This window comes from Anser brachyrhynchus, assembly GCF_964034855.1.
Source record: "Anser brachyrhynchus genome assembly, chromosome: 1".
NCBI classification, from domain to species: Eukaryota; Metazoa; Chordata; class Aves; order Anseriformes; family Anatidae; genus Anser; species Anser brachyrhynchus.
The window spans coordinates 93,646,821-93,674,614 of record NC_137694.1 but is presented as its reverse complement, the minus strand read 5'-3'; the positions used below and the strand labels follow the sequence as shown (position 1 = coordinate 93,674,614).

General features: G+C 37.2%; 1 protein-coding gene across 6 annotated transcripts in view; it reads right to left on the bottom strand.

Moving 5' to 3' along the window:
* CBLB (Cbl proto-oncogene B) overlaps positions 1–27,794 on the bottom strand; it is a 137,300-nt gene that overhangs the window by 39,727 nt on the left and 69,779 nt on the right. For all 6 annotated transcript variants that reach the window (XM_080576532.1, XM_080576533.1, XM_080576534.1 and 3 more), the window contains 6 exons: positions 27,465–27,611; positions 16,188–16,344; positions 11,176–11,297; positions 8,947–9,084; positions 6,335–6,422; positions 3,797–3,928 (listed from right to left, as the gene is read on the bottom strand). In XM_080576532.1, coding sequence (XP_080432658.1) covers positions 3,797–3,928; positions 6,335–6,422; positions 8,947–9,084; positions 11,176–11,297; positions 16,188–16,344; positions 27,465–27,611 — 784 coding nt within the window. The remainder of the gene's footprint in view (positions 1–3,796; positions 3,929–6,334; positions 6,423–8,946; positions 9,085–11,175; positions 11,298–16,187; positions 16,345–27,464; positions 27,612–27,794) is intronic.

The following is a 27,794-nucleotide window of genomic DNA, read 5'->3' as shown; positions in this document are numbered from 1 at the left end:
CTACATATTGTCCATCATGCCTGCAACATTTCCACCATTGGGCAACATACATTCAGAACATCTAAAGCTAAAAGCATTTTTTGACATGTGTAAGTAACAAAACAGGACTTAATTACATTTTCAATAAATTATGTGAAACAAGGAACTATATTCACATAGCATTTAAGAGAAGTCTAGACATGCCACTAAGGGACATGTTTTAGTGATTGGATATAGCAGGTCAGATTGATGGTTGGACTTGATGATCTTGGAAGTCTTTTCCAATGTAAATGATTCATTCTATAATTCTATGTTATCAGAAACAAGAATTATTTAAATTTTAATTTCTAAATGGCATAATGTGTGGAATGATTTTCAAGCAGCCATGCTTCTATTCCTTTTGTTCATTTCAGGAATAATTTTGTTTTAATCGGAAGTAATCAAAAGACCTTTAAATTATATTTCAGAGCGTTAATGATTGAGACAACAAAAAAGATCATAGAGAAGTCATACAAGCACCTATAAATGTTTTTTTCCCATCTAAAGGCACAATGTTGATTTGAACTATAAAACATAAAAAAAAAAAAGAAACAACTTATCCAAAAAGACCCTGAGGGTCTGAGAGATCAAAATAATTCAATCTGAATTCAGAAGTCATGTTGCATCATATTTGGAATCAGGTAGTCAGGTGGCTAAGAAGATACTGGGGGTGGGAACTAGATAGTCTTTAAGGTCCTTACTGAGCTAAACCATTCTATAATTCTATAATGAGCACAAAAATTAAACTACCTACCAAATATCTAAAGCAAATTGTCCTGAAATGTCATCAAGCAAGCACAGCTTTTTGATTTCTCAAAGGGCAGCTTTAATTTTTTTCTACCATTATTTTCTTCTTGATGCTTGACAAGAACACTTGATAGCTCTTACTAAACTGACAGGTGTTTCTATAGTTTTGTGGAAGAACTGTATCCCAAGGCCAGATAAGTATGAATGATGTCTCATGACTACAATCATGTCTATTTACAGGGTTAGCACTGGATTTGTTTTTGTATGTAAAGACCTAAGTAATCTATTTTTAGCAGCCTTGCATCCTAATTACAAAGAGCCAGTCAATATCACTTACAATTACCTCAAAGCATGTATCCAAGTTTTATGGACCTACTGAAGTAATCGCTTGCAAGTGAACGGAAGTCTTCCCTTACTCATACAAAATTTTACAGGCTCATTTTCTAAAACAGCCTTATAGATAAGGCACAGAGCTTTCCATTTGCAAGGCTGTCTTATATCTGTGTTGTCAAATAGTTCTGTACTAGCAGTTTCCCTCCTTTCTCTTCAAAAGCATCACTAAAACATACAGAATATCCAATAACAGCATCAGACTCACATTCAACAGTATGAATAGAAGCAGAAATTAAAACTGAGAGCTGAGATCTATGTGAATACATACATCTTTGTCCATACCCCCAGAAAAAGATTATTTAGAACACTAAGAAACTGGTTATTGTGAACATTACATTGCAGCATATATGTCCATATGTTTTTAGAATCAAGTCCAAATCTGTAGTTTTTAGAGAACATATTTCTTTGTAAGAAAATGAATTTTATTCTTGTTGCATAATACAAAAGGAAGATTGTTAAACCAATTCTTATTTGAGAAACCGATCTCCATGAAGATGAACAACTGAATCATCCTTGGTATTCTATGCAGATCTGATGCTGCTTACCAATTTATTAAATAACACACTTTTTCTGCTTAGTGAAAACATCTGTATTGGACCTCTGAGGCATGTCTAATGAGTCATTATGCTGGCAATTAAACGCTAGCCCAGAAGATTGCAACAGCTGACGCTGTTACAGTGCAATATTTCTTCATTGTCTCACTAATTATATGAAAGTTAAATTTGTAATGAAATCTTAAATGTACCTGGCCAATTATAGCTGGTTGCAATGTTCTGATAAAGCTTGATGTTTTCAAAAATGTCAGTTCTCTAAGCCTAAAATGTTTTATCCTCTTCCTCCTGAATCCCTAGCCACTGGCCAAAGTACAGAGGACATTAGATTGAGTCTCCAGAATTGGAGTACATCACTGACTCAGCACTAGAACGTGCTGCTACCATGCTATGAGACACCCAGCAATCAAAAGTACAAGGATTTTCAATTCTTTTCTACCAAGAAGGTAAGCAAACAAACAAACAAACAACAAAAATCAAAGAGCTACAGATCTCGGAATTTCAGATTATTTTTTTTTTTTAAACTCAAAGATTAACATAGTCAGACCTCCAGGTTTGTCATTCAGATTGAAACTGATAAGAACAGAAAAAAGGTACTCCTGAAACGAGAAATATTGCTCCAAGTCATCAGTTGCTCAGCAATGAAGCAAATATTCTTACCTAGGTGTTTCTAAAACATAATTTTATCAGAATTTCTCATCTTTGGGAAATTTGAAGGGTTTGTGTTTGGAGCATCAAACCTAAATTTCAGAAAGAAGAAGAAATTGGAAATTGGGAATCCTTTTCAGCCAGCTTTATTGCTGATGGAGGAAAGAAACAAAAGATACTTCTGATTCATTGTGTTGGCTTGCCAATGATAATTCCTTAATAAGGAATCTGAAAAAAAAATTATATCTATAGTACTTGGGGCCATGTCCCAAACATGAGAATGAAAATTATTAATTGAGAGGAAATGATTTAAAACCAGGTCAAAAATGGACCAGAGCAATGGCTTTTGTTTACTTTTAGAATCGCAGAATCATAAAGGTTAGAAAAGACCTCCAAGACCATCTGGTCCAATCATCCCCCTACCACCAATATCACCCACTAAACCTCATCCAACCTTTACTTAAACATCTCCATGGATGGTGACTCCACCACCTCCCCGGGCAACCCATTAAACCTCTTCTCACTACACTTGTATCCAAAGAGCCGTGTCTAACCATGACAGAACGCTGCCTGCAAATGGGATTACACATATTTCTCCCCATGAACTAGAGATACAAAAGAAGGGTGCATGGAATGGCAGTAAAACAGACTCAGTTTGAGAAGCACCTATTAGGGAAAGTCTGAAGCTACAAAGAGGAATGACCTCTGATTTTAATTTTCAAGTCAAATGTTTAACTGCACTGAACTAAAGGTACCGGTACTCCCTTTTCTCACAGACTGGTATGTTCATGAACAAGACGGACAAAACACCACAACCTCCGTTACCAGGAAGCCTCTGTGTTTTCTGGGATATTCTGTGAATGACAGTGAGATCACAGTTTCTCTTCACTCCATCTCTTACCCCAACAACCATCTTAATCTAGGTGGTTTAGCAATTTACATGTTATCAAAATGAAACAAGGAACCGCAAGCTTATTTTTCACAGGCCACTGCATGATTTGTACAACAGATTAATTCCTTCTCCCACAGAAGGCATTCTGTCTCCTTATAAACCCTGTCTGGTCAGTTATCCATTCTCAGCTGCTACTTGTCCACTTATTCCATTTGAACACATCTTGAAGTGATCTGTGGGGCTGAATTGGCACCAGGAGCCCAGCTTTCACTGTCTGAGTAGATACTGTGCTTTGGAAATAGTTCCCAATTAGCAGAAGTCAGCAAATGGTCTTGACAAACCTACATGTCTAGATTTTAATGACTCCTGGAACTTTGTTTTTCACAGATTTTACTCCACAAAATTAAAAAGTGTATAATTTTAAATAGATATGCACTTGAAGCCTCTTACTGAGTACCTGGAAAGGTAAAACAGAGTACCCCCATTGTAAACAGGAATGTAACAGAGAAATCCATCCTCTTCTCTACTAACTGAACTATGAGTGTACCTGCCATGCTGTAAGACAAGAAGTGCACATGAGGTGCCCACAAGGCTCAATCTTCACATCCTTGTCATTCTCGGCGCAGATTTTACATAGCTGAAAAGTGGAACCCATTTCACAGTACAATTCATACTGCTCCTGTAACAAAACAAAGACTAGTTATTTCTTTACTGTGATTTGTTCATAGAAAATATATTTAAACACCACGAGTAACAAAAATTTATCAGAATCTCCTGTTTTTCAATCCACTGTATTTATTAGTCAGGGAATTTATTGACATTGATCTACTTAAAAGCCACACCAAGGTTATCCAAACAGCTTACTCTTTCACTTCTTCAAACCTACGATATGGTAATATATCAAATAATAGAATTATTAATAATGTATATTATATAAATAAATATAAATTAAAATAAACATATAAATATATAAAAAAATTGCCATAAAAATATATGGTAAAAAAGTAAAATAAATAATGAATCTGTGACTATTAGGTTTTCTACAGAGTTATCACATGTAAGTACTATATTAATGCAAGGCATACATCCTGCTTTTCCTTGGTTGCAGTAAGAGAAAGATAATGAAAACATGGTAAGGGAGAAATTAAGTGCTGAAGGGGAACAGAATGGAGATTTCCTTTTCTAAGTATGTGTTTAGGACTAATAAAATGTACCGAATTGAGAACTGACAGATGAGGGATTTCTACCTACAGCTTGGATATAGTATGGTCCACTGAAATAAATAACCCTTGTATAAAGTATGGTACGAATATCCCCTCAAGGTGACATGGCAACTGTCATGCACAGATCATTCAGCACTTTGTATCCTTACAAGACTGACTGTAAGATACAAGAACTCCTTCAGGTGGAATAAATAACAGATAAAACTCAAATCTAGAACAGCTTTCTAGATTTTGGAAGTGTATTGTTGGGGAACTGGTAATCAAACACATTTCTATGAAGCTTTACTAGTCTTGGAAAAACAAATTTTGAAAGGCTGAAGAAAAATCCAGATCACTGGAAAATAAGCAGCTATTGCCCAGTAAGAGGAGTGGAGAAGAGACTAGGCAAAAGAGAAAAGCAATACATCGTATTTGTAGCTGTAGTTGGTATGCACTAAAGATGCTTATGGCAGACCTCTTGCAAAGAATCCATCTGCAGCAATCTGGCCCTGGAGCCAGTTTTATAGTATCTTTTAATAGTTTAAGCAGCTCTTAGTGGCAGTGTTAATCTACTGCAGTTAAGATATTGTTTAAGGCAATATTCACATTATTTCAGACTCTCTTGAACTACCATCTGCATTAAATAATGATTTCTTCATAGCTACAAGTTCAGAATCAACTGGATTCATTTAGTGTATTCAAAATTCAAGATGACTTGCTTGGGGAGAACAGGGTTTTATCGCTGAGAACGTCTAAGCTACTTTTCCTTTCTTTGAGAAAAAAAATAAAGATACAAGGCTATAAAAACCTTTTTGTGCAACACATCTGGTATCTCTGTACTACTCTTTCCTTACTATTCTGATTCTGGATAGAAAAGAGGGAAGTCAGACTGGTAGACATGCTCACGTTTTCTTTCAGCAACTGTTTTAGGAATTCTCTTAATTAAGAGATATTTTCATAATGGTATTCCTTGAAATACCATAGATGGCAACAAATACTTCTTTTCTAAAATACTTCTGGAGGTGGGGTGCACAATTACAGCAGATTCAGTAGGTCACCCACTGTGCTCTGAAGAAATGGAAGACCAGCTGAAACAGTATGGCTTTAAAGAGTTGTATCTAGTCTGACTGCTCTCCTTGAACATATCCTCAAGTCTTCTGGATGTTTTTGTCAGGAGAAATGCTCTGCACTGTATACCTACACCTACTAGTATCAGCACCATTTTTAATTAAGCCTACATCTTGTGATAACTATTTCTTATTCTTTGAATATCAAAGATCTGCACATTCGCATATTACATCATCACTTAACAAGACTACAAAAACATCTAGATACTCTAACGTCTAGAAAGTGAGTCCCTTCAGGCACTTACTCATTCCTGTTGCTTTTCCCTGATCTCTCTTTAAAATTGCACAATGGACGAAGAGGAAACAAGACAGACCATGGAACCGGTATTTTTGTGACAAATGAACAACACTTTTCCTCTGGGATCTGTCAGCATAATGTAGTATTCCTACTCAGGCTTAAAAACTATCATCTGATCTTGATTTAATTTCCATATTCTCATCTAATATTAGCAGAAAACTCTAAGCTACATAAACCTATGACATAAATAATGGAAAAAAATTAATAACCATTAATATATTTCTCATGCAGATGAGCCTTAGAATAAGCAAAACTTTCCAGGGCATGCTGTCTGCATCACCATTAGCTCTAGAGTTTAAATGATTATTAACCTGCTCTTCATCTAAGCTCTTCTATCAACAACATATTTTCATTCTCATTTATTCATTTTCACATTTTAATAAAACTTATTATCACTACTAGTTGAGATGGTAAGAGAAGCAAAGACCACAAAGTAACTGATAAAACGTGCAACATACCTGTGTGACCTTGATGTGATCATGTGGTGTGGGTTCACATAAACCTGTCAGATCAGGATTATAACTTCGTCCATCTGGAAACAGATAGCTGCATCACAAAAATATTAGTATAAATATGCACATGTATTCAGCTTTATTAGCTAAATAATACCTATGACTTTTTAAAGGGAGGGAATAAGTTACAGCAGACATTAAATAAAATCATCTTTCCTTAGCCATCTTTTGGGAGCAACTGAACTGCTACGTGCATATATTGTTACATGCTAAAGTCCATTGTAGTGGGTTTATGTGGCAAGGTTTTGGTAGCAGGGGGGCCATAGGGGTGGCTTCTGTGAGAAGGATCTAGAAGTGGAAGCTGCCCCATGTTTAGTAAGGACCCCACTGCTGACCAGAGCTGAGCCAATACGTGATGCTGTTTTGCACCTCTGTGAGAGCATATTTAAGACAGGGGAAAAAAAACAAACGTGGTGCCACACAGCAGCTGGGAGAGTGAGAGGAGTGAGGAACAGCCTTGCAGGCACCAAGGTCAGTGAAGAAGGAGGGGGAGAGGTGCTCCTGGTGCCAGAGCAGGAGTACCCTGCGGCCTGCGGTAAGGACCATGGTGAAGCAGGCTGTCCCCCTGCAGCCCATGGAGTACCACGGTGGAGCAGGGTTCCACCCTGCAGCCCGTGGAGGAGACCACGGTGGAGCAGGTGGACCTGCACCGAGGGAGGCTGCGGCCTGTGGAAGACCCCTGCCGGAGCAGATTCCGGGCAGGACCTGCAGCCCGTGGAGAGGAGCCCACGCAGGAGCAGGTGACCTGGCAGGAGCTGCTGCCCGTGGGGGATCCAGGTTGGAGCAGTTCGCTCCTGAGGGATGGACCCCATGGCACGGACCCATATCTGGGGCAGTTCTTGAAGAGCTGCTGCCTGTGGGCAGCCCACGCCAGATCAGTTCAGCAGGAACTGCATCCCGTGGGAGGGACCCCACAGCACAGGGGACGAGAGTGACCGAGAAGGAGCAGCAGAGAAGAAGCGCTACAGACTGACCATAACCCCCATTCCCCTGCGCTGCTCGGGGGCAGGTGGTGGAGGAGGGTGGATGGGGGGGAAGGTGCTTTTGGTTTCTTTCCTTTGTTTCTTACTTCTCTAGCTTGTTAGTAATAGGCAATAAATCTTACTATCTCCCTATGCTGAGTCTGTTTTGCCCGTCACGATAATTACTGTGTGATCTCCCTGTCCTTATCTCAACTCTTGAGCCCTTTTCATCTTATTTTCTCCCCGCTCCTCTTTGAGGAGGGGGAGTGAGAGAGCGGTTGTGATGGAGCTCAGCCGCCCACCCGAGTAAAACCACCACATCCATTTATAAAAGCACTGGAAAGAAGTTGACATCACATGTGTAACTACCAGCAGAATGCATCTGAGCTTTAGTAGATAACCTTTTTGGGTAGCTTGATAAAATATTATTTTAAATCTCCATTTTACAGTGACCTTATACTTGCATGTGTTCCTAGTGATCTCACCACCGGCAGCACAGTGGAGCTCAGTGACTCTATAGACTATTTCAATCAACAGAGCAGACTAGATGTTGTTTGTGAACATCTGTATATTACGACAAGAATCTACACTGAGAATCTGACATGCAGACTGAACTTTAAGCAAGAACAGTTTATTTTAATCTTGTGAGAAATTAATAATAGGTTAATGATATTTTAGAGTTGTTCTATATTGAAATTTATGTTATCTCTAACTCGGAAACAGTTTCATGAAAGTCATGTTGTAAAGTAGCACCATGAGAAAGTTATATTTAAATTGGGTACAAAAACTTCACCTAGCACTAGTATCCTCAGCTTCAGTTTTTGTTCATCCAGTTTGGGTAAAGAAAATTGTGTAGTAGTAATGCTACCATAATAAGCATGTGTTATTTTACAGGACAATATCTACAGCACCTTGATATCTTTCAAAATATGAACTTATACCTGAAATAAAATTATTGGACAAAGGCAGACTGAGAAAATTTGGAAGTTTGCAAAAGAATTCTCAATTTTTTTTTGAGGACTGATTGATTTCCCTGTTTGTTTTTTTCCCATTATAATCACGTGGATACATCAAAACATGTAACAGTGAAAAAAGATTCTGACACTGAATATTTTTGTTACATAAGCCAACTGAGTAAAAAATGCACTTCTTCTACCTATAAACTTAGATTCTCTTATAATTATAAATCTTTTCAGTAAACTATTAAAACCTGAAAACTTTCTGGCTGCATATTATATAAAATAGCAATTACATAGCTTTTAAATCATTGTCCAGAGTTAGACACATGAGTAACTGTCAGTAGTAATTGCTCAATAAGCTTAAGTGCATTTGTGACTCTTACTGGGAAACAATCAATGTGACAGCTGCCCAATTTTATTTTCTCCTGGAATTTATCTGATATGTCTTTGGCTAACTTTGGTTAATGGAATTACCTGGAAACAAGAATAAAAAGGATGGTCCTTAATCTCCGAAGGAATGCCAAATACTATATATTTTTTCTCTTTTAAAGATCTTTAATAATTACTCATCTGAAGCATCAGAAGAACAAGGAACCACGATTTAATACCCGTGGTAACTATAAGAATTTGTACTTACAATCCTTCCCGGCTACCATCAATCAAAGCTTGAAACAGAGGCTTATTGTGAGGTATGGTCTGCAATATGTTCCCATCGCCAGTCACATATCCAATGGCCCACTGCCCCAGGCGAGTGCAACTCAGTCTGAAAATATAGCTTGATAAAAAAGGATGAATAAAAAGTCAGTTCTAATCAGAGTTTGGCAAAATAAGCATATAACTTTAAATAAACCATCATCTTTTACACTCTCAGTTCCTCATAAGCAGAAATAGGCTAACAGTAGCTCCCTACACCCAACTTTTCATTTGCTTGCTTTTTAGTTCTCAAAGTGAAAGATTCACTTTCACTGTGAATAGTCCTACTACATACATTTAGGCATGCCCATCAACCTTTTCAAGGACACTGTATTACATTAACTCTCCATAGCTACAACATACACCCTTTATGCACACAGAGGCCAATTATCTGAATGAATGGAAGGTTTGTTGAGGAACTAGAAAACACCTTTAAGAGAAACAGAAATGTGAATGAAACTGTTCTACTACCAGTGTTAATTTTATAAGTAGCTGAGCTGGTCAACAGGATGGAGGAAATACCACTTTTACTTCAGAAAATACTAGATAATACCAACCCAATTAGACTTACATTTAAATACTTCAGTGTTTTACAGGTGGTATCTGGGAGTATACATAATGCAGATAGAGAGCACAGTAGGAAGAAAAGGAAGATCATCAACAAGAGTGTTGGATATAATTATTTCTTCTAGTAAAGTATTTCTTCCAGTAAATTATTTCTTCTAGTAAGGTATAGTTCCAGTATTTCTTCAGTAAAAAAGCCTAGTCACTTTAATGTCAGACACCATGTCAAATGCAAAAATCTCATTCAGAAAAGCATCCCACAGTGAAATGCCACAAACTGACTTTTATATTACACGGCACTTTTCCTTAATGTCAATATTTTATTTCCTTCCAAACAATTTCAAATGAGAAATCTTAGCCTCCATGAAGTTTGGCATGGCTCTTGCAAACTTCAACAGCGACAGCATTACATTGAAGAAGTAACTAGTTTCTATTTGAACAGAATTTGTAATTTCCAGGATATTTTAGACTGATTAAAGAAGCAGTTTCAGCTAATGCCTCCGCTTTATCTCCTCTTCACTACAAATTCAGCATTTCACCTAAGCAACTCAGAAAGTCATCTACTGATATCTAAACAGAAATGTATCTTAAAACTAACTCTCTATTTACAAAGAACATTAAGACAACTTTGGATAATTTCTCTTTTACTTCCTTGGATAATTTCTCTTTTACTTCTTTGGATAATTACAGAATCAGAATTAATAATAGAGAAAATACTAATATAGTGACCACTTGAAAAACCAACCTAGCAATCTAAATTCCATAACATCGCTTATGAGTGCCAAGCTAAAATCATTATTGGACTGGAACCAGGAGATTCTTACACACGCACTTGGAACAGATAGGTGACTTAACATACGGTTTATTTGCTAAAAAAAAAAAATAATCGGAAGAAACCAATACAGAATGTATATAGAGTATATATATCTCAAGGTACTGCTACACTTCTCTAACAAGTTTCAAAATAACAAACTCTAATTATGTATACATGTGGTCCTGAAACAAATTTAGAGACCTAGACGTTAGGAAACAAAGCTTGAGAACTGAAAGGTAAACCTAGACTACAATTAATTTTGCTTTACTAGTGAGTAACAGTTCTACACGTCTTGAAAAGTAAGTTATATTTTCAAACCTGATTTCCAAAAATGCATTGCTTGTCACACATAATTCAGAAGAAATGAAAAGCAATGAAAACTCTTTTTTTTCCCCTGTTTTCTTGTACTTGTTTATATTTACATGTGCTAATAAATATTGCTTTACTTCATAGAATTGTAGAGGCATTATGATGTAAAATATACGTCATGGTTACTAAACTCCGAAGTCTTAAAATCTATAAATTAACCATTTTCTGAAACTGGCCATTCTGTCCGTTAGTATTAAACTATTAAAAAAAAAAAGATATAAATACAATCCCAAATAAAAAAAATATAAGAAAACAACCTACTAGCACTCTAATTCACCATCTAATCAAAAATAAAAAGTTTAAAAAGTATTCCTTCAATATCACAATGTAAGAATCACACATTATAGAAATATTGATCTAGAATAACTATGCAGCTCTACAGATAGCAAGATTATTTGGAAAGCAGTAATCAGCCAATCCTCTCACCTCCCAGGCTTAGTGCTGTATTTCTGCAACCTCGCTTTCACTTCATCATATGTCAGGAATGCCATGTATCCAGGATGTGTCACAGCTAAGAAGTTCCAATTCCTTAAGATTGAACCCCATGGCTAAAAAGAGAAGACAAACAATTAGATACAGCCAGTTAGCTACATATTTCTAATAAACCTCAAGCCAATTCATTAAAAAGACCCAAAATGTTTTGGTTCTGCTGAGAAGTATACACTTCTGGTTAAGGTCTAATAGTACAGAAGACTGTTCTACATATTCAGCTTTGTTGCAAGGATTCCTTAAAAAAAAAAAACAAAAAACCTCAAGAATCATAGAATCAGCTAGAGTGAAAAAGACCTTCAAGATCTAGTCCAACCATCAACCTGACCTACTAAGCCTCATCACTAAACCATGTCCCTTGATGCCATGTTCCCATGACCCTTATATACTTCCAAGAATGGAGGTATAAATAATACCTCCACCACTTCCCAGGGCAGCCCATTTGAATGCTTAGCCACCTTCTCCAGGAAGAAATTCTTCCTGACATCCATTATAAACAACCACCTCTCCAGCAGAACTTAAGGCCATTTCCTCACATCCTATCGCTTGTCGTCTCAGAAAAGAGACCAACACCTTCCTCACTGCAGCCTCCTTTCAGGTAGCTGTAAGAGAGCGATGAGGTCTCCCCTCAGCCTCCTTTTCTCCAGACTAGACAAGCTCAGTTCCCTCAGCTTCTCCTCATTTATCTTCATTTCTAGTCCCTTCACCAGCTTCTTCACTCTTCTCTGACTGTATTCCAGCAACTCACTATCCTTCTTGTAGTGAGGGGCCCAAAACTGAACACAGCACTCGAGGTGCAGTCTCACCAGTGCCAAGTACGGAGGGACAATCGCTTCCCTAGTCATCTGGCCACATGTTTCTGATACAGGCCAGGATGGCATTGGCTTTCTTGGCTGCCTGGGGCACACTGCCAGCTGTCAGCCAGCACCCCCAGATCCTTTACTGCCAGGCAACTTTCCAGCCACTCTTCTGTAGGCCCATATCACTGTATGGGGTTGTTGTGACCCAACTGCAGCACCCAGCCCTTGGCCCTGTGTTGAACATCATGGGATTGGACTTGACCCATCAATCCAGTCTATCCCTGTACAGGGCCTTCCTACCCTCAAGCAGATCAACAGCCCTGCCTAACTTGGTGTTATCGGTGATCTTATGAGGGTGCACTCGCTCCCCTCATCAAGACTGTTGATAAAAATGTTAAACAAAACTGGCCCCAATACTGAGCCCTGGGGAATGCCACTGGTGAACATCAAGGATAAATATTTGGATAAAGACCGTGAAGACCCTGAATTTACATGATCTCCTGTTTGTAGCCACATAAAATATTAAGCACGATGTTTAGTGAGAACCTGCATAGTACGGCTCTGGGGTGGTCTAATCAAAACCCAACTAAGCCTATTCTTGAGTGGTTCTGAGGCACTCTCATAGGTAATGATAAGTACCACTAAGACATGAAGCCTAATAAAAACACTTATTGGAGCTGTCATTCCTTTTCTTATTCTCTACTTATTGCTTTCTTCAGTTACCATAAAGATATTAGAGTCCAAAAACAAAACAAACATCAACAGCAACTCTATTGACCTGAGTAACAAATGCTTCAGAAAACTTGGTGAAACATGCCTGATATGCTATTACTTAAAAGAACATAAAATATTTTTTTACCATAAAAGAAGAATGATTTTTAAGGAGTGGATTAATACAAACGTATTAGGTGTTCATAGCCATCACTGGAAATACAAGAAACTGCCTCTCAATGGTTTAGAGTATTTTTGGTTTTAATGTATTTCTCAAAATATCAGGGCAAGAGAAGGTAAGCAGAGAAAAAACTTGTGTTCTTGTGTGCCCTGAAAATTCCTTCTAAAGGGACTTCTAAAGACTAGTAATGCAGAGATGAAATGCTTTTTTACGTGATGCACTTGAGCAAAATTTTGTAACAGTAATATCATATCAAAATATCAAATAACAAAATCATATTGTAATTATGACACATTCCCTAGGCAAACCCTAAGCATTATTTAAGAACGTATGAAGACTTTTATTTCAGAATGAACGCTTCTTCAAACCAGATACGTGGAATGGAACAGTAAGGTTTCAGCACAAAGGCCGTAAGAAACTGCAAATATGAAAATTCGTACAAAACAAAGGAGAAAAAATTGTGATCGTAGATGCAACACCAGATCTTACCAGGTACTCTCTACATGTTCACTGAAGATAGATGTGAGGAGGCTTAATCACATGAAAAATTTTTGTTACTCTAACTAAAGAAAAAAGGGAGCTGACTCTTCCCCTCTTGCCAAACCAGCACTGATACTTCCTCACAAAAACACAAAAATCTTCCAATTTTGTGGAATTAAGTCAAAAATGATGATCAAACATTCAGTACTCTGAAGATTTTTTGGACTGTGGTAATATGTGCAATATGGTGTATACTATATGGTTCATAGTGTACGGTAACAGTATATTATTTCTATATAATTATTTCTGTATAATAAACAAAAAAATACATGCAAATTCCTTGGTTGATTACAACCATCAAGCTTTTAAGCAGATAGCATCTTCCTCTAACGCTTGAACTTTCTACAGAGCATCCCGTTACTGCTATATGAAGATGACGTGACAGTAGGACTGAAAATCAAAGGGCAAGAACTTGAACATATTGCAAAATTGGAAATTTTAAAATGGAAAAGATTGGTACATTTGTTCTCCTAAAGAAATATTGTTGCATAAAAGGACAACTTCACTGAACATGTTAACAGTGATGGAATGAAATTCCTTTTCTTCAAAGCATCCACGTATACTGCCATGCTAACTTATCTCTGCTCAGAGAAACAGCACTTAGAGTTGTGCATGCATACAAGGAAGAGGCAGGGGGAGCAACTTCACTTTTACAGGATCTCCACAGAAAGTAGACTTGCTTTCTTCTGTGAATAAGCATCATTGTAAATGAAGCTTTTCTGTAACAACCCACAGTTGGCAAAACAGTATTTTGATTACTTCAACAATTGGGATTTTCTCTCTGTGGGTGTATGAACACACAGTTACGGAAGCAGTTTAAAACTCAAGAAATAAAATGTAACCTCTGGGAGAGATTCTGAAACCAAGTTCAGTGCAAGTTCACTTGAATACTTACACAACTATTGCACAAGTTGGTAATCAGTTTGGCAAAAATTCTCTCTCTGCTTCTTTGTTAAATTTAAAGTTAATCCTAACCAGTTTTCTTTACTTATATCAGTACTGCTGATCCCCTTTTCCTAGCACCAGGCATGGTAACAAATGAAAAGAGCAATGGCCTGACAAAGAAGCTAAGCAATGCAAATTCATTGTCCTACAAATTGAAGAAAAAAAAAAAAATCTCATTTGAGACTTCTGTCCTGAAGTTTAATGCAACCTACAGGACTTCACAAAGGGCCAGAAAAAAAACGTTACTTCTCAGATCACTCACTTGTTTAATCTTATACTTGATGCACAGATTAAAACAAACAAACAAAAAAAAAACAACAAAAAAGCAAACACAACAACTTTCTTATCTGTGAGCAGAACGAGAGAGGGAATCAAATCCTATAGAAAAGAACCTTGAATAAACGCATTTCACAGTAATATAATGTTGAAGCCAATAGGCCTCTGACATTTTGCAGTGAAGTCTTGAGATCAAGATTTGGGCTTGACTAATCTGAAAATCAGATCAGATTGCCAAATAATTAATAAAAGGGAGAAACTTTGACAGAACAGAAATGGACCCAAGGCAGCAAAGTTCAAGCAGGAATGTTTGATCATATCTACACACAAAGAGCAAAGCTTAGGGGGATTTTGCTGAACAGCAACATCAGAGAACCTCCCAAGTTTTATTCAAAGCACTATAACCTGCGTGACTTTGTTTTTAAAAGTGACCAAAATATGTGGTTAAATTAGAGAGATTACTTACACCTTAACATTTGCAATTTTGATACAGTTCTGACTCAGAACAGAGATGAGATGATCAAAACCAAAACTCTAAACTAAAACCGTTAATCACCTTCTACCAGATCTTAATATCAACTTTGTAATAGCCCCCTTTCCCAGAAGAACAAACCCAATAAAGCTAAACAGATTATCACAGAACACCATGGAAGATGGAACAAACATATGGCCAAGGCTTTGGTGTAATATTGGTAATTTGAACATATCTCCAACAAGGTAAAGAACAATACACCAGTTTAGCATTGTAGGGGGTTAAAAAAAAAAAAAAAAGACAAACATAAACAACCAATTAAATATTTGGATACTTCACAGATTACTATAAACAAAATAAGAATCCAAAGTGACAAATTCAGAATCAATGCATTTAATACGGATGCAAACCAGCACAGCCTTCTATATTGATTCAAATACTCAAAGAATGTCTTCCTTAAACTACGTTCTCTAGAAAGGGCACAAGATTAACAGAGGCATGTAACATTTATCTGAAATAAGCTTGCATGTATGTTATCTACTGACAATAATACAATCAATGCTATTCCCACAGATAGTCCCTGATTATACATAAACAGTAGAACATTATTAATGGCAAAAATTTGTCCATTTCAAAAAAGAAAAAGAATTGGGCCTACACTTTGCCAAAAAAAAAGTCTTACACAACTTTCTTGATGTGTTTGTAGAAACAATTCATCTAAGCATATGTAGCTACAAAAGTACAAAGAAATAAATAATATTTAGATAAGTACCTGAAGATCTACATTTCTAGGAATGCATTTAAGAATAGTGCAACATACGTAAACAGCAAACACAAATATATTGTGATCATACGTAAGTGCAGGAATGAAGAAGGTGCTGCTGGATATCTTTTTTCAGATGTCAGTTTTTCAGACATGGATACTGATGCCCCATAAATCCAAATTTCTGACCCCTAGGTACTAGTGACTCAGGTCACTTAGGTTCTTGAAGTCAAACAAATATCTAAAATTTTCAAGTCTTACCTGAAATAATCTAGTGAAGATATCAAACTCAAAAATTGAAATGTAGTCATTGCAGGTCAAGTCAATAGTAGATTTAAGAGCCATTGCTTCCAAACCAGAGCTTATCTGATGAACTTCATGAAGGCACTGCCTGAACACTTTCCATGGCACTATAGTTCTGTGAGGGGAGAAGTAATAAATTTAATAAAACCCCATATTTAATATTTAATATTTTATTTAGACAGCAGAGATTGACTTTTGAAGTAGTGGTGCATTCATTCAGTTTCTCAACAGACAGAGAGAATCAAGTTATCTGAAAAGGAGCCTAAGGAAATGAAAGAATGGTTTATCTTCCCTTAAACACAGTAGAACAAAGTGACACTTTATTTTGCAATGATAAATATTCAAGCTTCCCTAGGACAACAATAGAAAGAACATTGTGGAAAATGAAATATTCTACCAAGCAGGTACAGCAACCAACCTTGCACCGTCTCAAAGTTAATGTAAAGGACCACCTCTGTACTTGGTAAGGAACTCCCTTCTTCACAGCCTCACTTCTCAGAATGATAAACATCAATTCAGTATCTACTGCAATAACTTAGGCTCACAAACACTGGCCAAGCAACCCTCCGATAACAACCATCCAGATACCACCACCACTAGGCCAAGGTTTGTTATAGCCCATGATAGTTACATAAATATTAGAAGACATCTTCTCAGATCTTCACCTTCACCTGCACAATGGGGAGTATATTCAGAGAGTAGAGAATGTGGGAAAGTGTGGGAAGTCCGGATATAGAGTAAAATTATCTTCCTTAATACAAAGCCACAACCTGTCAAACTCCGTTTCCATTTGCATAGATAATGCAGTTTAGTTATTTTGCCAACCAGGTGCTTACATTTGGAATCTGACATGAGGCTGATCACTTGAAAGTACTCTATTTTATCGCTCTCAGATCTATGAGAAACTTTTCACTAATAGCAATTCTTTTTCTCATGTCATTGGGATTAAACCCAAATTATGAAAAAACCACAACACCTTCTCTTGTAAAGGTTCTGCCTCACACTGAGGGCAAGTTATATGGTATTTAAACATATTTCAACTAACCAATATATAACCATTAATCAATATATAACTATTTTCAGGACTTAACAAGTTCTTACACATTGCTAGTAATATTTTTAATGACTGCTAAATGTCAAAAGACAAGAGACACAAGCCTCACATACTCATCAACATTTTCTTGCAATTTTTATTAGTTTACATTGCCTTATTTTTATATGGGTCAAAATACTTTATTGCAGCTTCTCTAACTATTTCCTTGTGTGGGAATGCATATTACTACAATATTGTGCAGAAAAAGACCAACTGTGTTAAGTTGGTCCTGTATAATAAGTATTTTGGAATTAAACTATGTTAAAACAAGTAGCAGTTTGAAGTACAACACCAAAGACATGCTCCTGTATTTCTACTGCATCAAGCATTCATTATATTTGTAAGTGCAAAGAAATCTAAATGTTATTTGGAGGCTTACATTAAGAAAGTCATAAAGGATAAACTGTGAAGTTTAATAGATCTCAGCAGATACTTTCATCTGTGTACGAAAAACAGGAAACCACAAAGAGCTGAAGAGAGATACCACATCAGATGCCATTTAAGAAAGAATGCACATCAAATTTTGATTATGGTAAAGAGAATGAAATGTTGCACTAAGTTCAGAGAACAAAATTGGAAAACTTAAGTGCTTCTGTGGTGTTAAAGTTGTCTTCGTTCAAGTGCCTATTGTTTATTTAGTTCCTGTAACTGTGGCTCTGAAATATCTTCTGAATCTCTCTGTAAACCACCTGAACAGCACTAGGATCACACTGAAATGGGGTCAGAGTTAATTAACCCCCAAATAAAAAATATCTGATAATCTAACGGGAAAGACTTTAGCCATTAGAATTTAACCTTAAGAACTGCTTTTTCATGCCTCACCTAAGACAAATTCATGAAAACATGTTAATTAGATTTGATCAATAAGAAGAATCTTTCACCATCTCTTCATTAACACCCTGTATCTTCCCCCAGACCCTACCAACAATGGAGAAAACACACAAAAGTCTTCAGGAGCATATTTTTTTTAGAGCTCTGCTTTGGCTAAGATAGAAAACATATGTTGGAAATGAGTGATTAGCTAATGAAATAACATTTAAAGTTATTTTGTGGGATTTCTCTAAGAGCGTCCAGAAAATGAGGTGCCCCCTATTTAAAACTGAATACGGTCAGCCTAACTGTTTTCTGCTGAACTTTGTAGAACAGGTCTTTTATCTTCTGCTTTGTTAAATAACGGTGAGAACTGGTTGTCAAAACATGTTAATTCCTATTTCTCAGCAGCTACTTTTATACAGCTCTCGTCCCTAAATACTTTGAGAGAGCAGCAGCCAGGGATCATTTCTCCCCCAGTGTCTCTTCAGTTTATATACACAAACTGCTGTGCTCTTTTCTGATCTCACAGACAGCACATGCACGCTCCTATGAGGGTGTCACTGAACCTTCACAAGGTCCAGGATTCTGCAACATCCTCTTATACCTCTGAAGAACTGAAACCAGGTGACCTTTTAGGCACACTGAAAAACACCCTCTGACAGAGAACTAGGAGAGGGTTCACTCAGAATGCTTCCCACAGTGATGAAGGAGTGAGAGAGTCTTTTGTAGATGTTGTGTTTTTGTTTGAATGAACATTTCACTGCTGCTATTTTCTTGTGTTTTAAGCAATGAAGGGCACCTTTGAAAGGCACTTTTTCATTATTTAAATCTAGAGTTATTTTAATTGTTTAGGGAGGGAGTGGAGGGTGGCAGGGGCAGCAGGAGAGGGAAGAAAATGGGACCAATCAAATCAAAGTTTGTGATTGGAACCATCCAAGTTAGGAGCACGCTTAGAAAGTGGTTTAAATATATAGAGATTGTTTACAAAAAAATGCCCTTATAAAAAGAAAAAAAAAACGTGATGAGATACTGCCTGCAGCATTCAACTCCTGAATCACAGAAAGTATCTGCTACAAATATTTTCAATTATTTTTGTCTTTGTAATATTTTTGTGCCATGCTGTAACAATACCCTGCACTAGAAGCTGGCAGGTATTCTGCAAAATGCCCGATGCTATTAGGCTGACCTGCGGACACTTGTCTAGGAAGAGATGAGTTAGTCAGCTCTGCTACAGCTCTTCAGAAAGATCTGATACGACAGCCCTGTAACATTAGTTCTCTATAGAATTAGGTTGAGTAAGTGCACTCAGTATTTCATGTATTTAGTTGTAATTACATAAGCTACCACTTGCAGTAGAACGCACACGACTACAGCTGAGTGATTGCACTTGACTCAGTGTTTGATGTCTAAACTTAATGCATCAATTTAAAGAAAGAATATACAAAATAAAAGAAATGATCCTGATTTTTTTTTCTGAAAAGACTTCCTGCACACATCTAATCTTTCTTAAATCAACTAAGCTATCTGTATTCTGGCATTCACCTTGGGGTTGCCTTCTTATTTAAGCATCTTGTCAAAACAAAGAAAAAAGCTATTTCCTCTCCAAGCCTCTCAAAACACTAAAATACTAACTAAAATACTAATTCTCCACATTTTTCTGCAATAGTAAAATTAGTAAACATATTTAAAGAATAACAATTAATTCACAAGTGCTCTGATCAAAGTACAAACCTTTTAAAAATACTTTCATATAGGATGGCATCTATTTACTATTATTGACACGTCAAAGAGCAGTGTCAGTCAAAATTCTCAAAATACAGTATCTTAAACACCAACCACACAACTTCCATATGCCTAAAGGAGAAGGATTAGAGTCTAGCATGTAATTTTTGAGCAATAGGCAGAGGAATTTGGGTCCTTCTTTCCCTCCTGTCCTGACCATGTGTAGATGGGAATTTTTTTAAACTCCTTGTAAGTAATTGCATCATTAAAAAGCAAAAGACAATAAAATAAACCTGGAGAGGAAGTAAATATTTTCTGAGAGTGTTCAGAGTACAGTTTTTCAGTGGAACTACAGAAATGCAGCTATTCTGGAAAGTCAAGTGACACTGCGTCCATTTGAACTACAACAGACCACAGGTATGTCTAGGAAGGTAAACACGTACCCGTGTAACTTACAGTGAACGTTTCTGTCTCCAAGAGACTGTCTCAAATGTTGCCAGAAAACATAACGTGAAAAGGGCATTACTGTATTCACAGCAAACTCAAAAATATTCAAGTAAATACTGACCCAGATAGAAACAACATTCTTAGCACATCTGCAGTGAGCAATGTGGATTTTAGTTTATCATCACTGAACAGAGCATTTTCTTATGTTGCTTCAGTTTTAAGCGAGAGGCCACATATTTTCATTGCTTCTGAGCTGCAGAGCAAACAACTGACACACTTGAGAAGTTCAGTCCTAAGGGAAAAAAGGAATTCCGCCATATCATGCCAGTACATTAGTTAGATAGTGACATCATGCGGAACAAATATAGACAATTCTAGCGCGTGAGAGAAGGTAAAAGGGAGAAAATGAGCCTTAGGAAATAGGGAATATACACCGCTTAAAATATCCACTTCCAAAGCCACGTAACTGGACATTGCTTGTGAGACAGCAGGTTAGTACGTCCTTAAGGGACACAGGAAGTCTGCATTTCCTGAAGAGTCCCTAAAGGGATGTATGTATCTATGTATTTCCAATTCTGATCTCCAACCACAATCCAAAGCTCTTGCAAACTTATTCAGCTTTAAAATATTGCCTCTCCTGCCTATCCACCAAGAATCTGTTCTCCTGTCTCATAATCTTGTGCGTCAACTGTTATAACTTTCATCCTCTATCCTTTGTATATGCAATTTTACCTTATTCTCAGCCATCCGGAAAAGCTGTGAAAACTGCTGTCCTTTTCTGCTTAGTTAATCATATCTTGCATCTTTCCACTGACTAGCTCTTCTCTGTAATATTATCTATCTTGTTCAAACCTGCTGATATATTTGTACGAAAAAGATTTAGGGAGATCTGTGTCTCTCTAGCCCTTAGGGAATGACACCTTCTGCCTCTGGCTCAGTTTTTTAAACAAGGGTACCAACAAACATATTTCCCATGCTGCTGATTAGCCAAGGAAAGAACTGTCCTCTAAAAGCTCCATTCCCTGTTTATTTCCTTCTCTTTATAGTTTTTTCTGTTGCCAAAACACCTATCTTTATGGTGATAAAGGCTATGGCACTCAGATCAATGCCTCTTCCTCTTTCCTTTGTATCTTTTGCTTTCTCCTTACATTTCAGCTCATACTCAGATTAGAAGCTCTCTAGGTCAAGACCACCTCCTTCAGTCCATATTTTTACAGTGTTCAGGCAACTGGGTGGCTCTTGGGCACTGTCAGCAGCATAAACAGGAAACCAAGTAATAAATTAAGGGGATCAACAGGGTGTTAAAACCAAGCTTATCTGAGGTCTCATTTTCTGACAGACCAATGTTTTCAAGTCTTGCATTGTGATCCACGCCTGTTTTACTGCTTCTCTGAACGCAAGCCACAGAGGCTATGTCAGTTCTACCCTGAGCCAAACAGCACTGACCACAACAGAACCACAACCACTCAAAATTCTAGAGTATCAATCTGAAATACCCTGTTTAACTGCTACTGAGAGATCAATATCCACATTTTCCCCTAAATTCCAATGAAAACAAAATAAATGTTTGAGGCCCAAGCTGGAAAGAAAAAAAAAAAAAGTATTGGAGCTTTAAAATATTAATGTGTTTGACCCTAGCAGTGAAACAATTTCCATTCCCTTGGAAACTAAGAGGTGGGGGGGCATCAGTGTATCTGACAACAATAACAAAAATGTTTTCAATTTTTTAAGGTTTCACAATGAAGTGTAAAACTTTAGAAGATAAAATAAGCGGTAGAATTTTGGAAAAATGAAACTCTAAGAACATTGACATTTTGATGCTGATTCATTCTGCAACATGAAGACAGCCACAAATCACAAATTTCAATAGTTACAAAGCCCTGCATGACTTCACCATAGCTTACAAAGTCAGGGGCTGGAAAGATCTGTTAGGTCATCTCACCCACTCTCCTTCTCAGTTCAGGATTGCTCCCAGTGGTATTTTGCACGTTTTTACTCAGAACAGAAAATAAGTAAAAGCTGTAAGGTGCTATTAAAATGAGTGAGGAACCGGGGAAAATTAACATCAAGCACTATACAGTGATAAAACACAGATAATGAAGAAGCGATCGGATTATGTTTTATATGCATACTTACAACCCACTGGGGATTACTAAAATATCTGTAAACGAATGTAACTGCTGATTACATGTCTTCCAATTTCACAGTTCCATTTACCATTGCTGTTTAGCTATATATTTAACTATCGTTTGCCTCAGCACAACTATAATGGTAAACCCCAGATAGAGATTCATTCCACTAAAACCACTTGCTCCAGTAACTGCATTCCAGTAACCAGTACAAAATTAGCTCACACCTTCTCAGTCTGACCACTTTCCTGCGTTTGATACTACCAAGCCCCTTCTTGGTATGGAACTTAACCGAAGATCTTGACCTTGGCTTTGGTGTAAAATTTATCCTTGAATTCTTTTTCAGACAGTCCTTGCATTTTCTTTAAGAGCCTGTCTTCTTCCTCATAGCCAGTGAGCTACGTAGGCTCTTGGCCACTCCGGTCCTTCAGCCTTTGGAAAGTTCTTGCTCATTGCTGGCTTTTGTTTTCACAAAGCTAATCCAAAATTCTCTCTATTCCTTTGTATCCCTGACAGATTTTCTCAGTCAGCTTCCTTGACAAAATCCATACACCAGAACTCTCCTGGGCTTTCTATCTGGAACCCGTTGATCTCACCCCCTAATTTAGATACATACTTTGCCCTTGCAGAGAAACCAATTCTTCCATTTTTTCCTTCATCATACTGCTCAAATCCATTTTCTACCTCCATTCCACATTATCAAAATCTCATAATCTCCCATCTTGGTTTATCAGTCAGACCCCTCCCTGAAACAGCTAAAGCCCTTATTAGTACTTTCAGACCCTTTCTAAACATCTTATCACTTCTGAGGTTTATCCTTCTCCTCTGAAGCATAGAATCATTACGGTTGGAAAAGACCGCCAAGATCTGGTCCATCCATCCACCTACCACTAACAAACCACTTCCCTAAGCACCATGTCCAACCTTTCCTTAAACACCCCCAGGGACGGTGACTCCACCACTTCCCTGGGCAACTCATTCCAATGCCTGACTTCTCTTTCTGAGAAAAAATGTCTCCTCATTGCCAACCTGAACCTCCCCTGCCACAACTTGAGGCTGTTCACTCTAGTCCTATCATGAGTTACCTGTGAGAAGAGGCCGACCCCCAGCTCCCCACACCTTACTTTCAGGTAGCTGCAGAGAGCAGTAAGGTCTCCCCTGAGCCTCCTCTTCTCCAGACTAAACAACCCCAGGTCCCTCAGCCGCTCCTCACAGGACTTGTGTTCCAGGCCCTTCACCAGCTTCGTAGCTCTTCTCTGGGGATGTTCCAGGGCCTCAATGTCCTTCTTGTAGTGAGGGGCCCAAAACTGAACACAGCACTTGAGGTGCAGCCTCACCAGACCTGATTACAGGGGGACGATCACCTCCCCGGTCCTGCTGGCTAGCTATGCAATACTGGAAAACCTCACCCTATTTAACATTTTATTTCTTTTGCACTCTCAGCCTATGTACAGGCTGATGATTTCCACTATCAAGTTATCTGCATCTCTCTTGAGTACCATAGCATTCTCTAGCTACTGGCATCTAGAAGTTTTGTAAAACTGAATCAGAAATGCAAAAGTTGAGGAGAGATTTGAAAGCCAAGAATTTGTGAAGTCATCTCAGCATACTGTTCTGATGGAGCCATTCAATTCCTTTGCTGAGATCTACTTGTTTTTTCTACAGAAAAGTCAAAGAGCAGCTACATATGTGATCACCAGAGACTTTCAATATGCCTAGCTATTTATTCTGCTAATGAGTTCAAAGTCATGCGAACATATACCTGACTTGTTTTAAACACTAAAACAATGACTGCATTCTATGATATTTATTAATAACAAGCTGAATAAACTTGAGTTACAGCAGCAAAATTTTGCAGCAAGTATCCAGACAGACAAATGTAACGAAGCTAAAAAAAACTAGAAGTTCCTCATTCATTGGGGAAGAGTGGTGAAAGAAATCAGATACAGAAAAAAACACTTTAACTACAAATTGGGCTCTCTGAGACTGTATCTTTTGGATTTTATTCCTCAGCAAATTAAAACACGTTGCTTTTTCTTCTACTACAGTTTATCCATCAGAAGCCAAGATCCAGTGAAACTTCTTATTCATGCTCTATTCTTGAGCAGAATTCCTTACTGACCTCAAAATAACGGCTGCTGTTTTGCAAACAGGTGAGGAGCCCAGGCTTGCCCTGTAAAATAGAGATGCATCCAGGGAACATGTAATAGAGTTCCTCCCAGCATGTCGGCATTTGCAGTATATAACTCACCAGACCTGGAGGTTTAACAAGACCCTAGGGGCCTACCCTTAGGTGGTCAGGTTAAAAACAGATTTTATCATTTGTTTGCAACACCCTAAATCTTGATGTAGGCTTTACTTTTAGGGAAGTGATACTAGCCTATTTGCAAACTAATTTGTCATAACAGGCCCATTGTAAAAGATGTTGCTCAAAGGCATACCTGCCATATATTTCTAAATGGATTAGAAGACAATTAATGTTTTAAAAGCTTCAGGCATTTTGTGTAATGAAGAGATTAAATGTAATGCCAGAAAAAACTTTTCTCATCTGTTTATTTGTCATACATGCTGTTACATGCTTTACAGTTACTTAAGCACAATTAACTAAACCTGAGATAATGCCAAGGCTGTCAAGCATATATCAACTCCTCACTGCTTAGAAGACAGGTAAATAAAACAACTTCAATTTATTAGAAACCGTTGTTATTTACCTAGTCTGAAACAGCAGCACTTGACATGGCAGAACTCAAAAAACTTCTAGGCTATACTAGATGACCAGGTTATGTATATAATTAACTGTACATCCTAAAATTGCCTTGATTCCTGGGCATTTTTGGTGCATGGATGCTTTAACACACACACAGGCACACACTATAAAAGTACACACACAAAAGGTGTGGGGTAAGGGAGATGGGAACAGTAAGAGGATTAGTACTGAGAATTCACCTTTAAAGTTGCCTTTTATGAAGAAATTTAGATAAGCGAGAAAAACTGAAGCGTAAAAATAGGCACAGCAAGAGCTCTTGGGGCCCTGAAAAGGATTAGAAAGAAACACTCCAGGAACTGAGTCAGAAAAGAAAAGAGTCAAGCGTGAACAGACAGGCAAAGGTAGAGCTCAGTTGTTAGACAGACTGACGAAGTTGTAAAATCCTTCTTACCAACCTTGTTCTGATAATTTATTTATATGTTACAGTATCCTACTGTCTGACACCTCAGGTGCCTGTCTATTGTACCAGTTTCCAAAGGAAACTAGCAGGACCATAAACTTGAAGAGAAGCACTTGAATCTCACATAGAAAGTACAAGATAGCAGAGAAATACAAAGAGGAACATAACAGTGAATAGGGAAGATGATGAAGCTGGTTAAGATCAGACAACCGATAGCCAAAAAGAAACAGCAGCTTGCTGTTCAGATAAGATGTGTAAATCCACGATAGAAATTGAACTTGTGATCAAGACAGCAGGGAAAGGTCATTCAAGGACATAGCCCGGCAGAAAAGAGGATCATGAGGAGATGTAGATTCTGAGAGCTGCAAAGAAAAGGGAAGAAAGAGAGGAAGAGAAAACCGAGACATTGAACACAGATGACCATGGTCAAATCATTTTTTTGAACTAGTTTTTTTCACTTATTGATAGATACTTTATTTGATCTTCTGAAGATCAAAATACATAGAAATTCTAAGGATAATCTGAAAATTGACATGGGCAAGACAAAACATGGTTGGATTCCTTCCCTTTAACAAAAATAAGATTGATATAGTGACTTGATCATATTGAAATATTATCTACGTAGGCAAGAAATTTGTTAGAAAACTAAAGTTACCAGACTATGCTATTAAACCTAAAAGCTGGAAGCTAACAGTAGGTGTGTTTAGACTAGAAAAAAAAAAAAAAAAAAAGGAAATGAAACTGTTGTAAATTCACACTGAAACATTACTTCACAAAAGTGCCAACCAACTATGCTGGTATTCTATATAAAGAATGAAAGGCTAAATTTAAAGAGCTGCTTTTGCTCAGAAAGCATAACAGATGGTTATGGATCTGCAATTGGAGAAATTGTTATGTGATTTGCTACGGCATACATCATGCAAGATATCAGACTTGACGACCATAGCGATGTCTCTATTATACTGTAAAATATACAAATCCCTTGCCCCTCCCCTCTTTTGTCACAGTTACACTAATAAACACTCTGTAAGAAAGTGATCAAGCTATGCATCTTCTATTCACCTACACCTTAACATAAATTGTTCCCTAGAAACAAACAAAACAAGACAACCTTACAACTGTTTTATTTTATATTTTCAACATTAGATTTACTATAAGGATTTAGTCAGATATCTACAAGTCACATTTAACATTCATTTTACGACCCATTCTTGAATACTAAGTTTCTCCAAAAACTGTTTTTGATGAAACCTTCCACCATATCTGCACTATTTTACCTCTTTCTGTAACAGAATTTGGACAGAAGAAAACATTAATCACCTGTGACTATGCGTAGTAGAGATGTAGAAAAAGTGTTTCAATAATAAGGGAGAAAAACATCATTTACTTTAGTGAATATTCTATTTAGAAAGTAAAAGATGAGATAAGGAAACATACACTGTACATGCAACCAATATCAAACTCCTAATTCAGACTTCAGATTTATCAACTGTAGCATATATATAATATAAAATAACACGATTGGCCATGTACCTCATGAAACAATGTACTTACTCTCTTCACCTTAGAATGAAACCAATAAACTTTATACAACCTAGTCCAATTTATGATCAATAGTAAGTGCCACTGACAGAACTGCCCGTGTATTTTTAGTCATCTTTTGAGTGAATTACAGCATTGCAACAAAGTTGCTAACAACAAATTCAGCAATTTCAGGTAATTTAAAGACTTGGACAAGAAAAGACCTTTAAAAGAGGTCCACCCACATATTTAGAAACATTATTTGAATTTTTGAAAATATCATTCCTTTTAATGCTAACGACTAGAAATTAAATTAAAAATTTTGCAAAATGTTAGTACTTACTTGTCTCCAAAGAATTTTCTCCAGAAATCTGCAGCATCTGCTTTGGTGATACGAAAATTATCACCCTGGAATTGGCCATTTGGAAAAATAGCCTTGATTTCTGCTAGCATGTGGCTGAAGATGAGGGACAGCTTTGTTAGATTTCTCCTGTAGATATAATAGGGAAAAAAAAAAAAGATCAAATCCTTGAACTTGAATAGGTCTTCCAGAATCTCATATATTCTGCATATTTGCATAATAATCACTGCCTGACACAAGAAAAACATTGTACTTCCAACTGAAAAGACATCATACAAATACAAATTAGTAGTTTGAGTTTGCATGCACTTC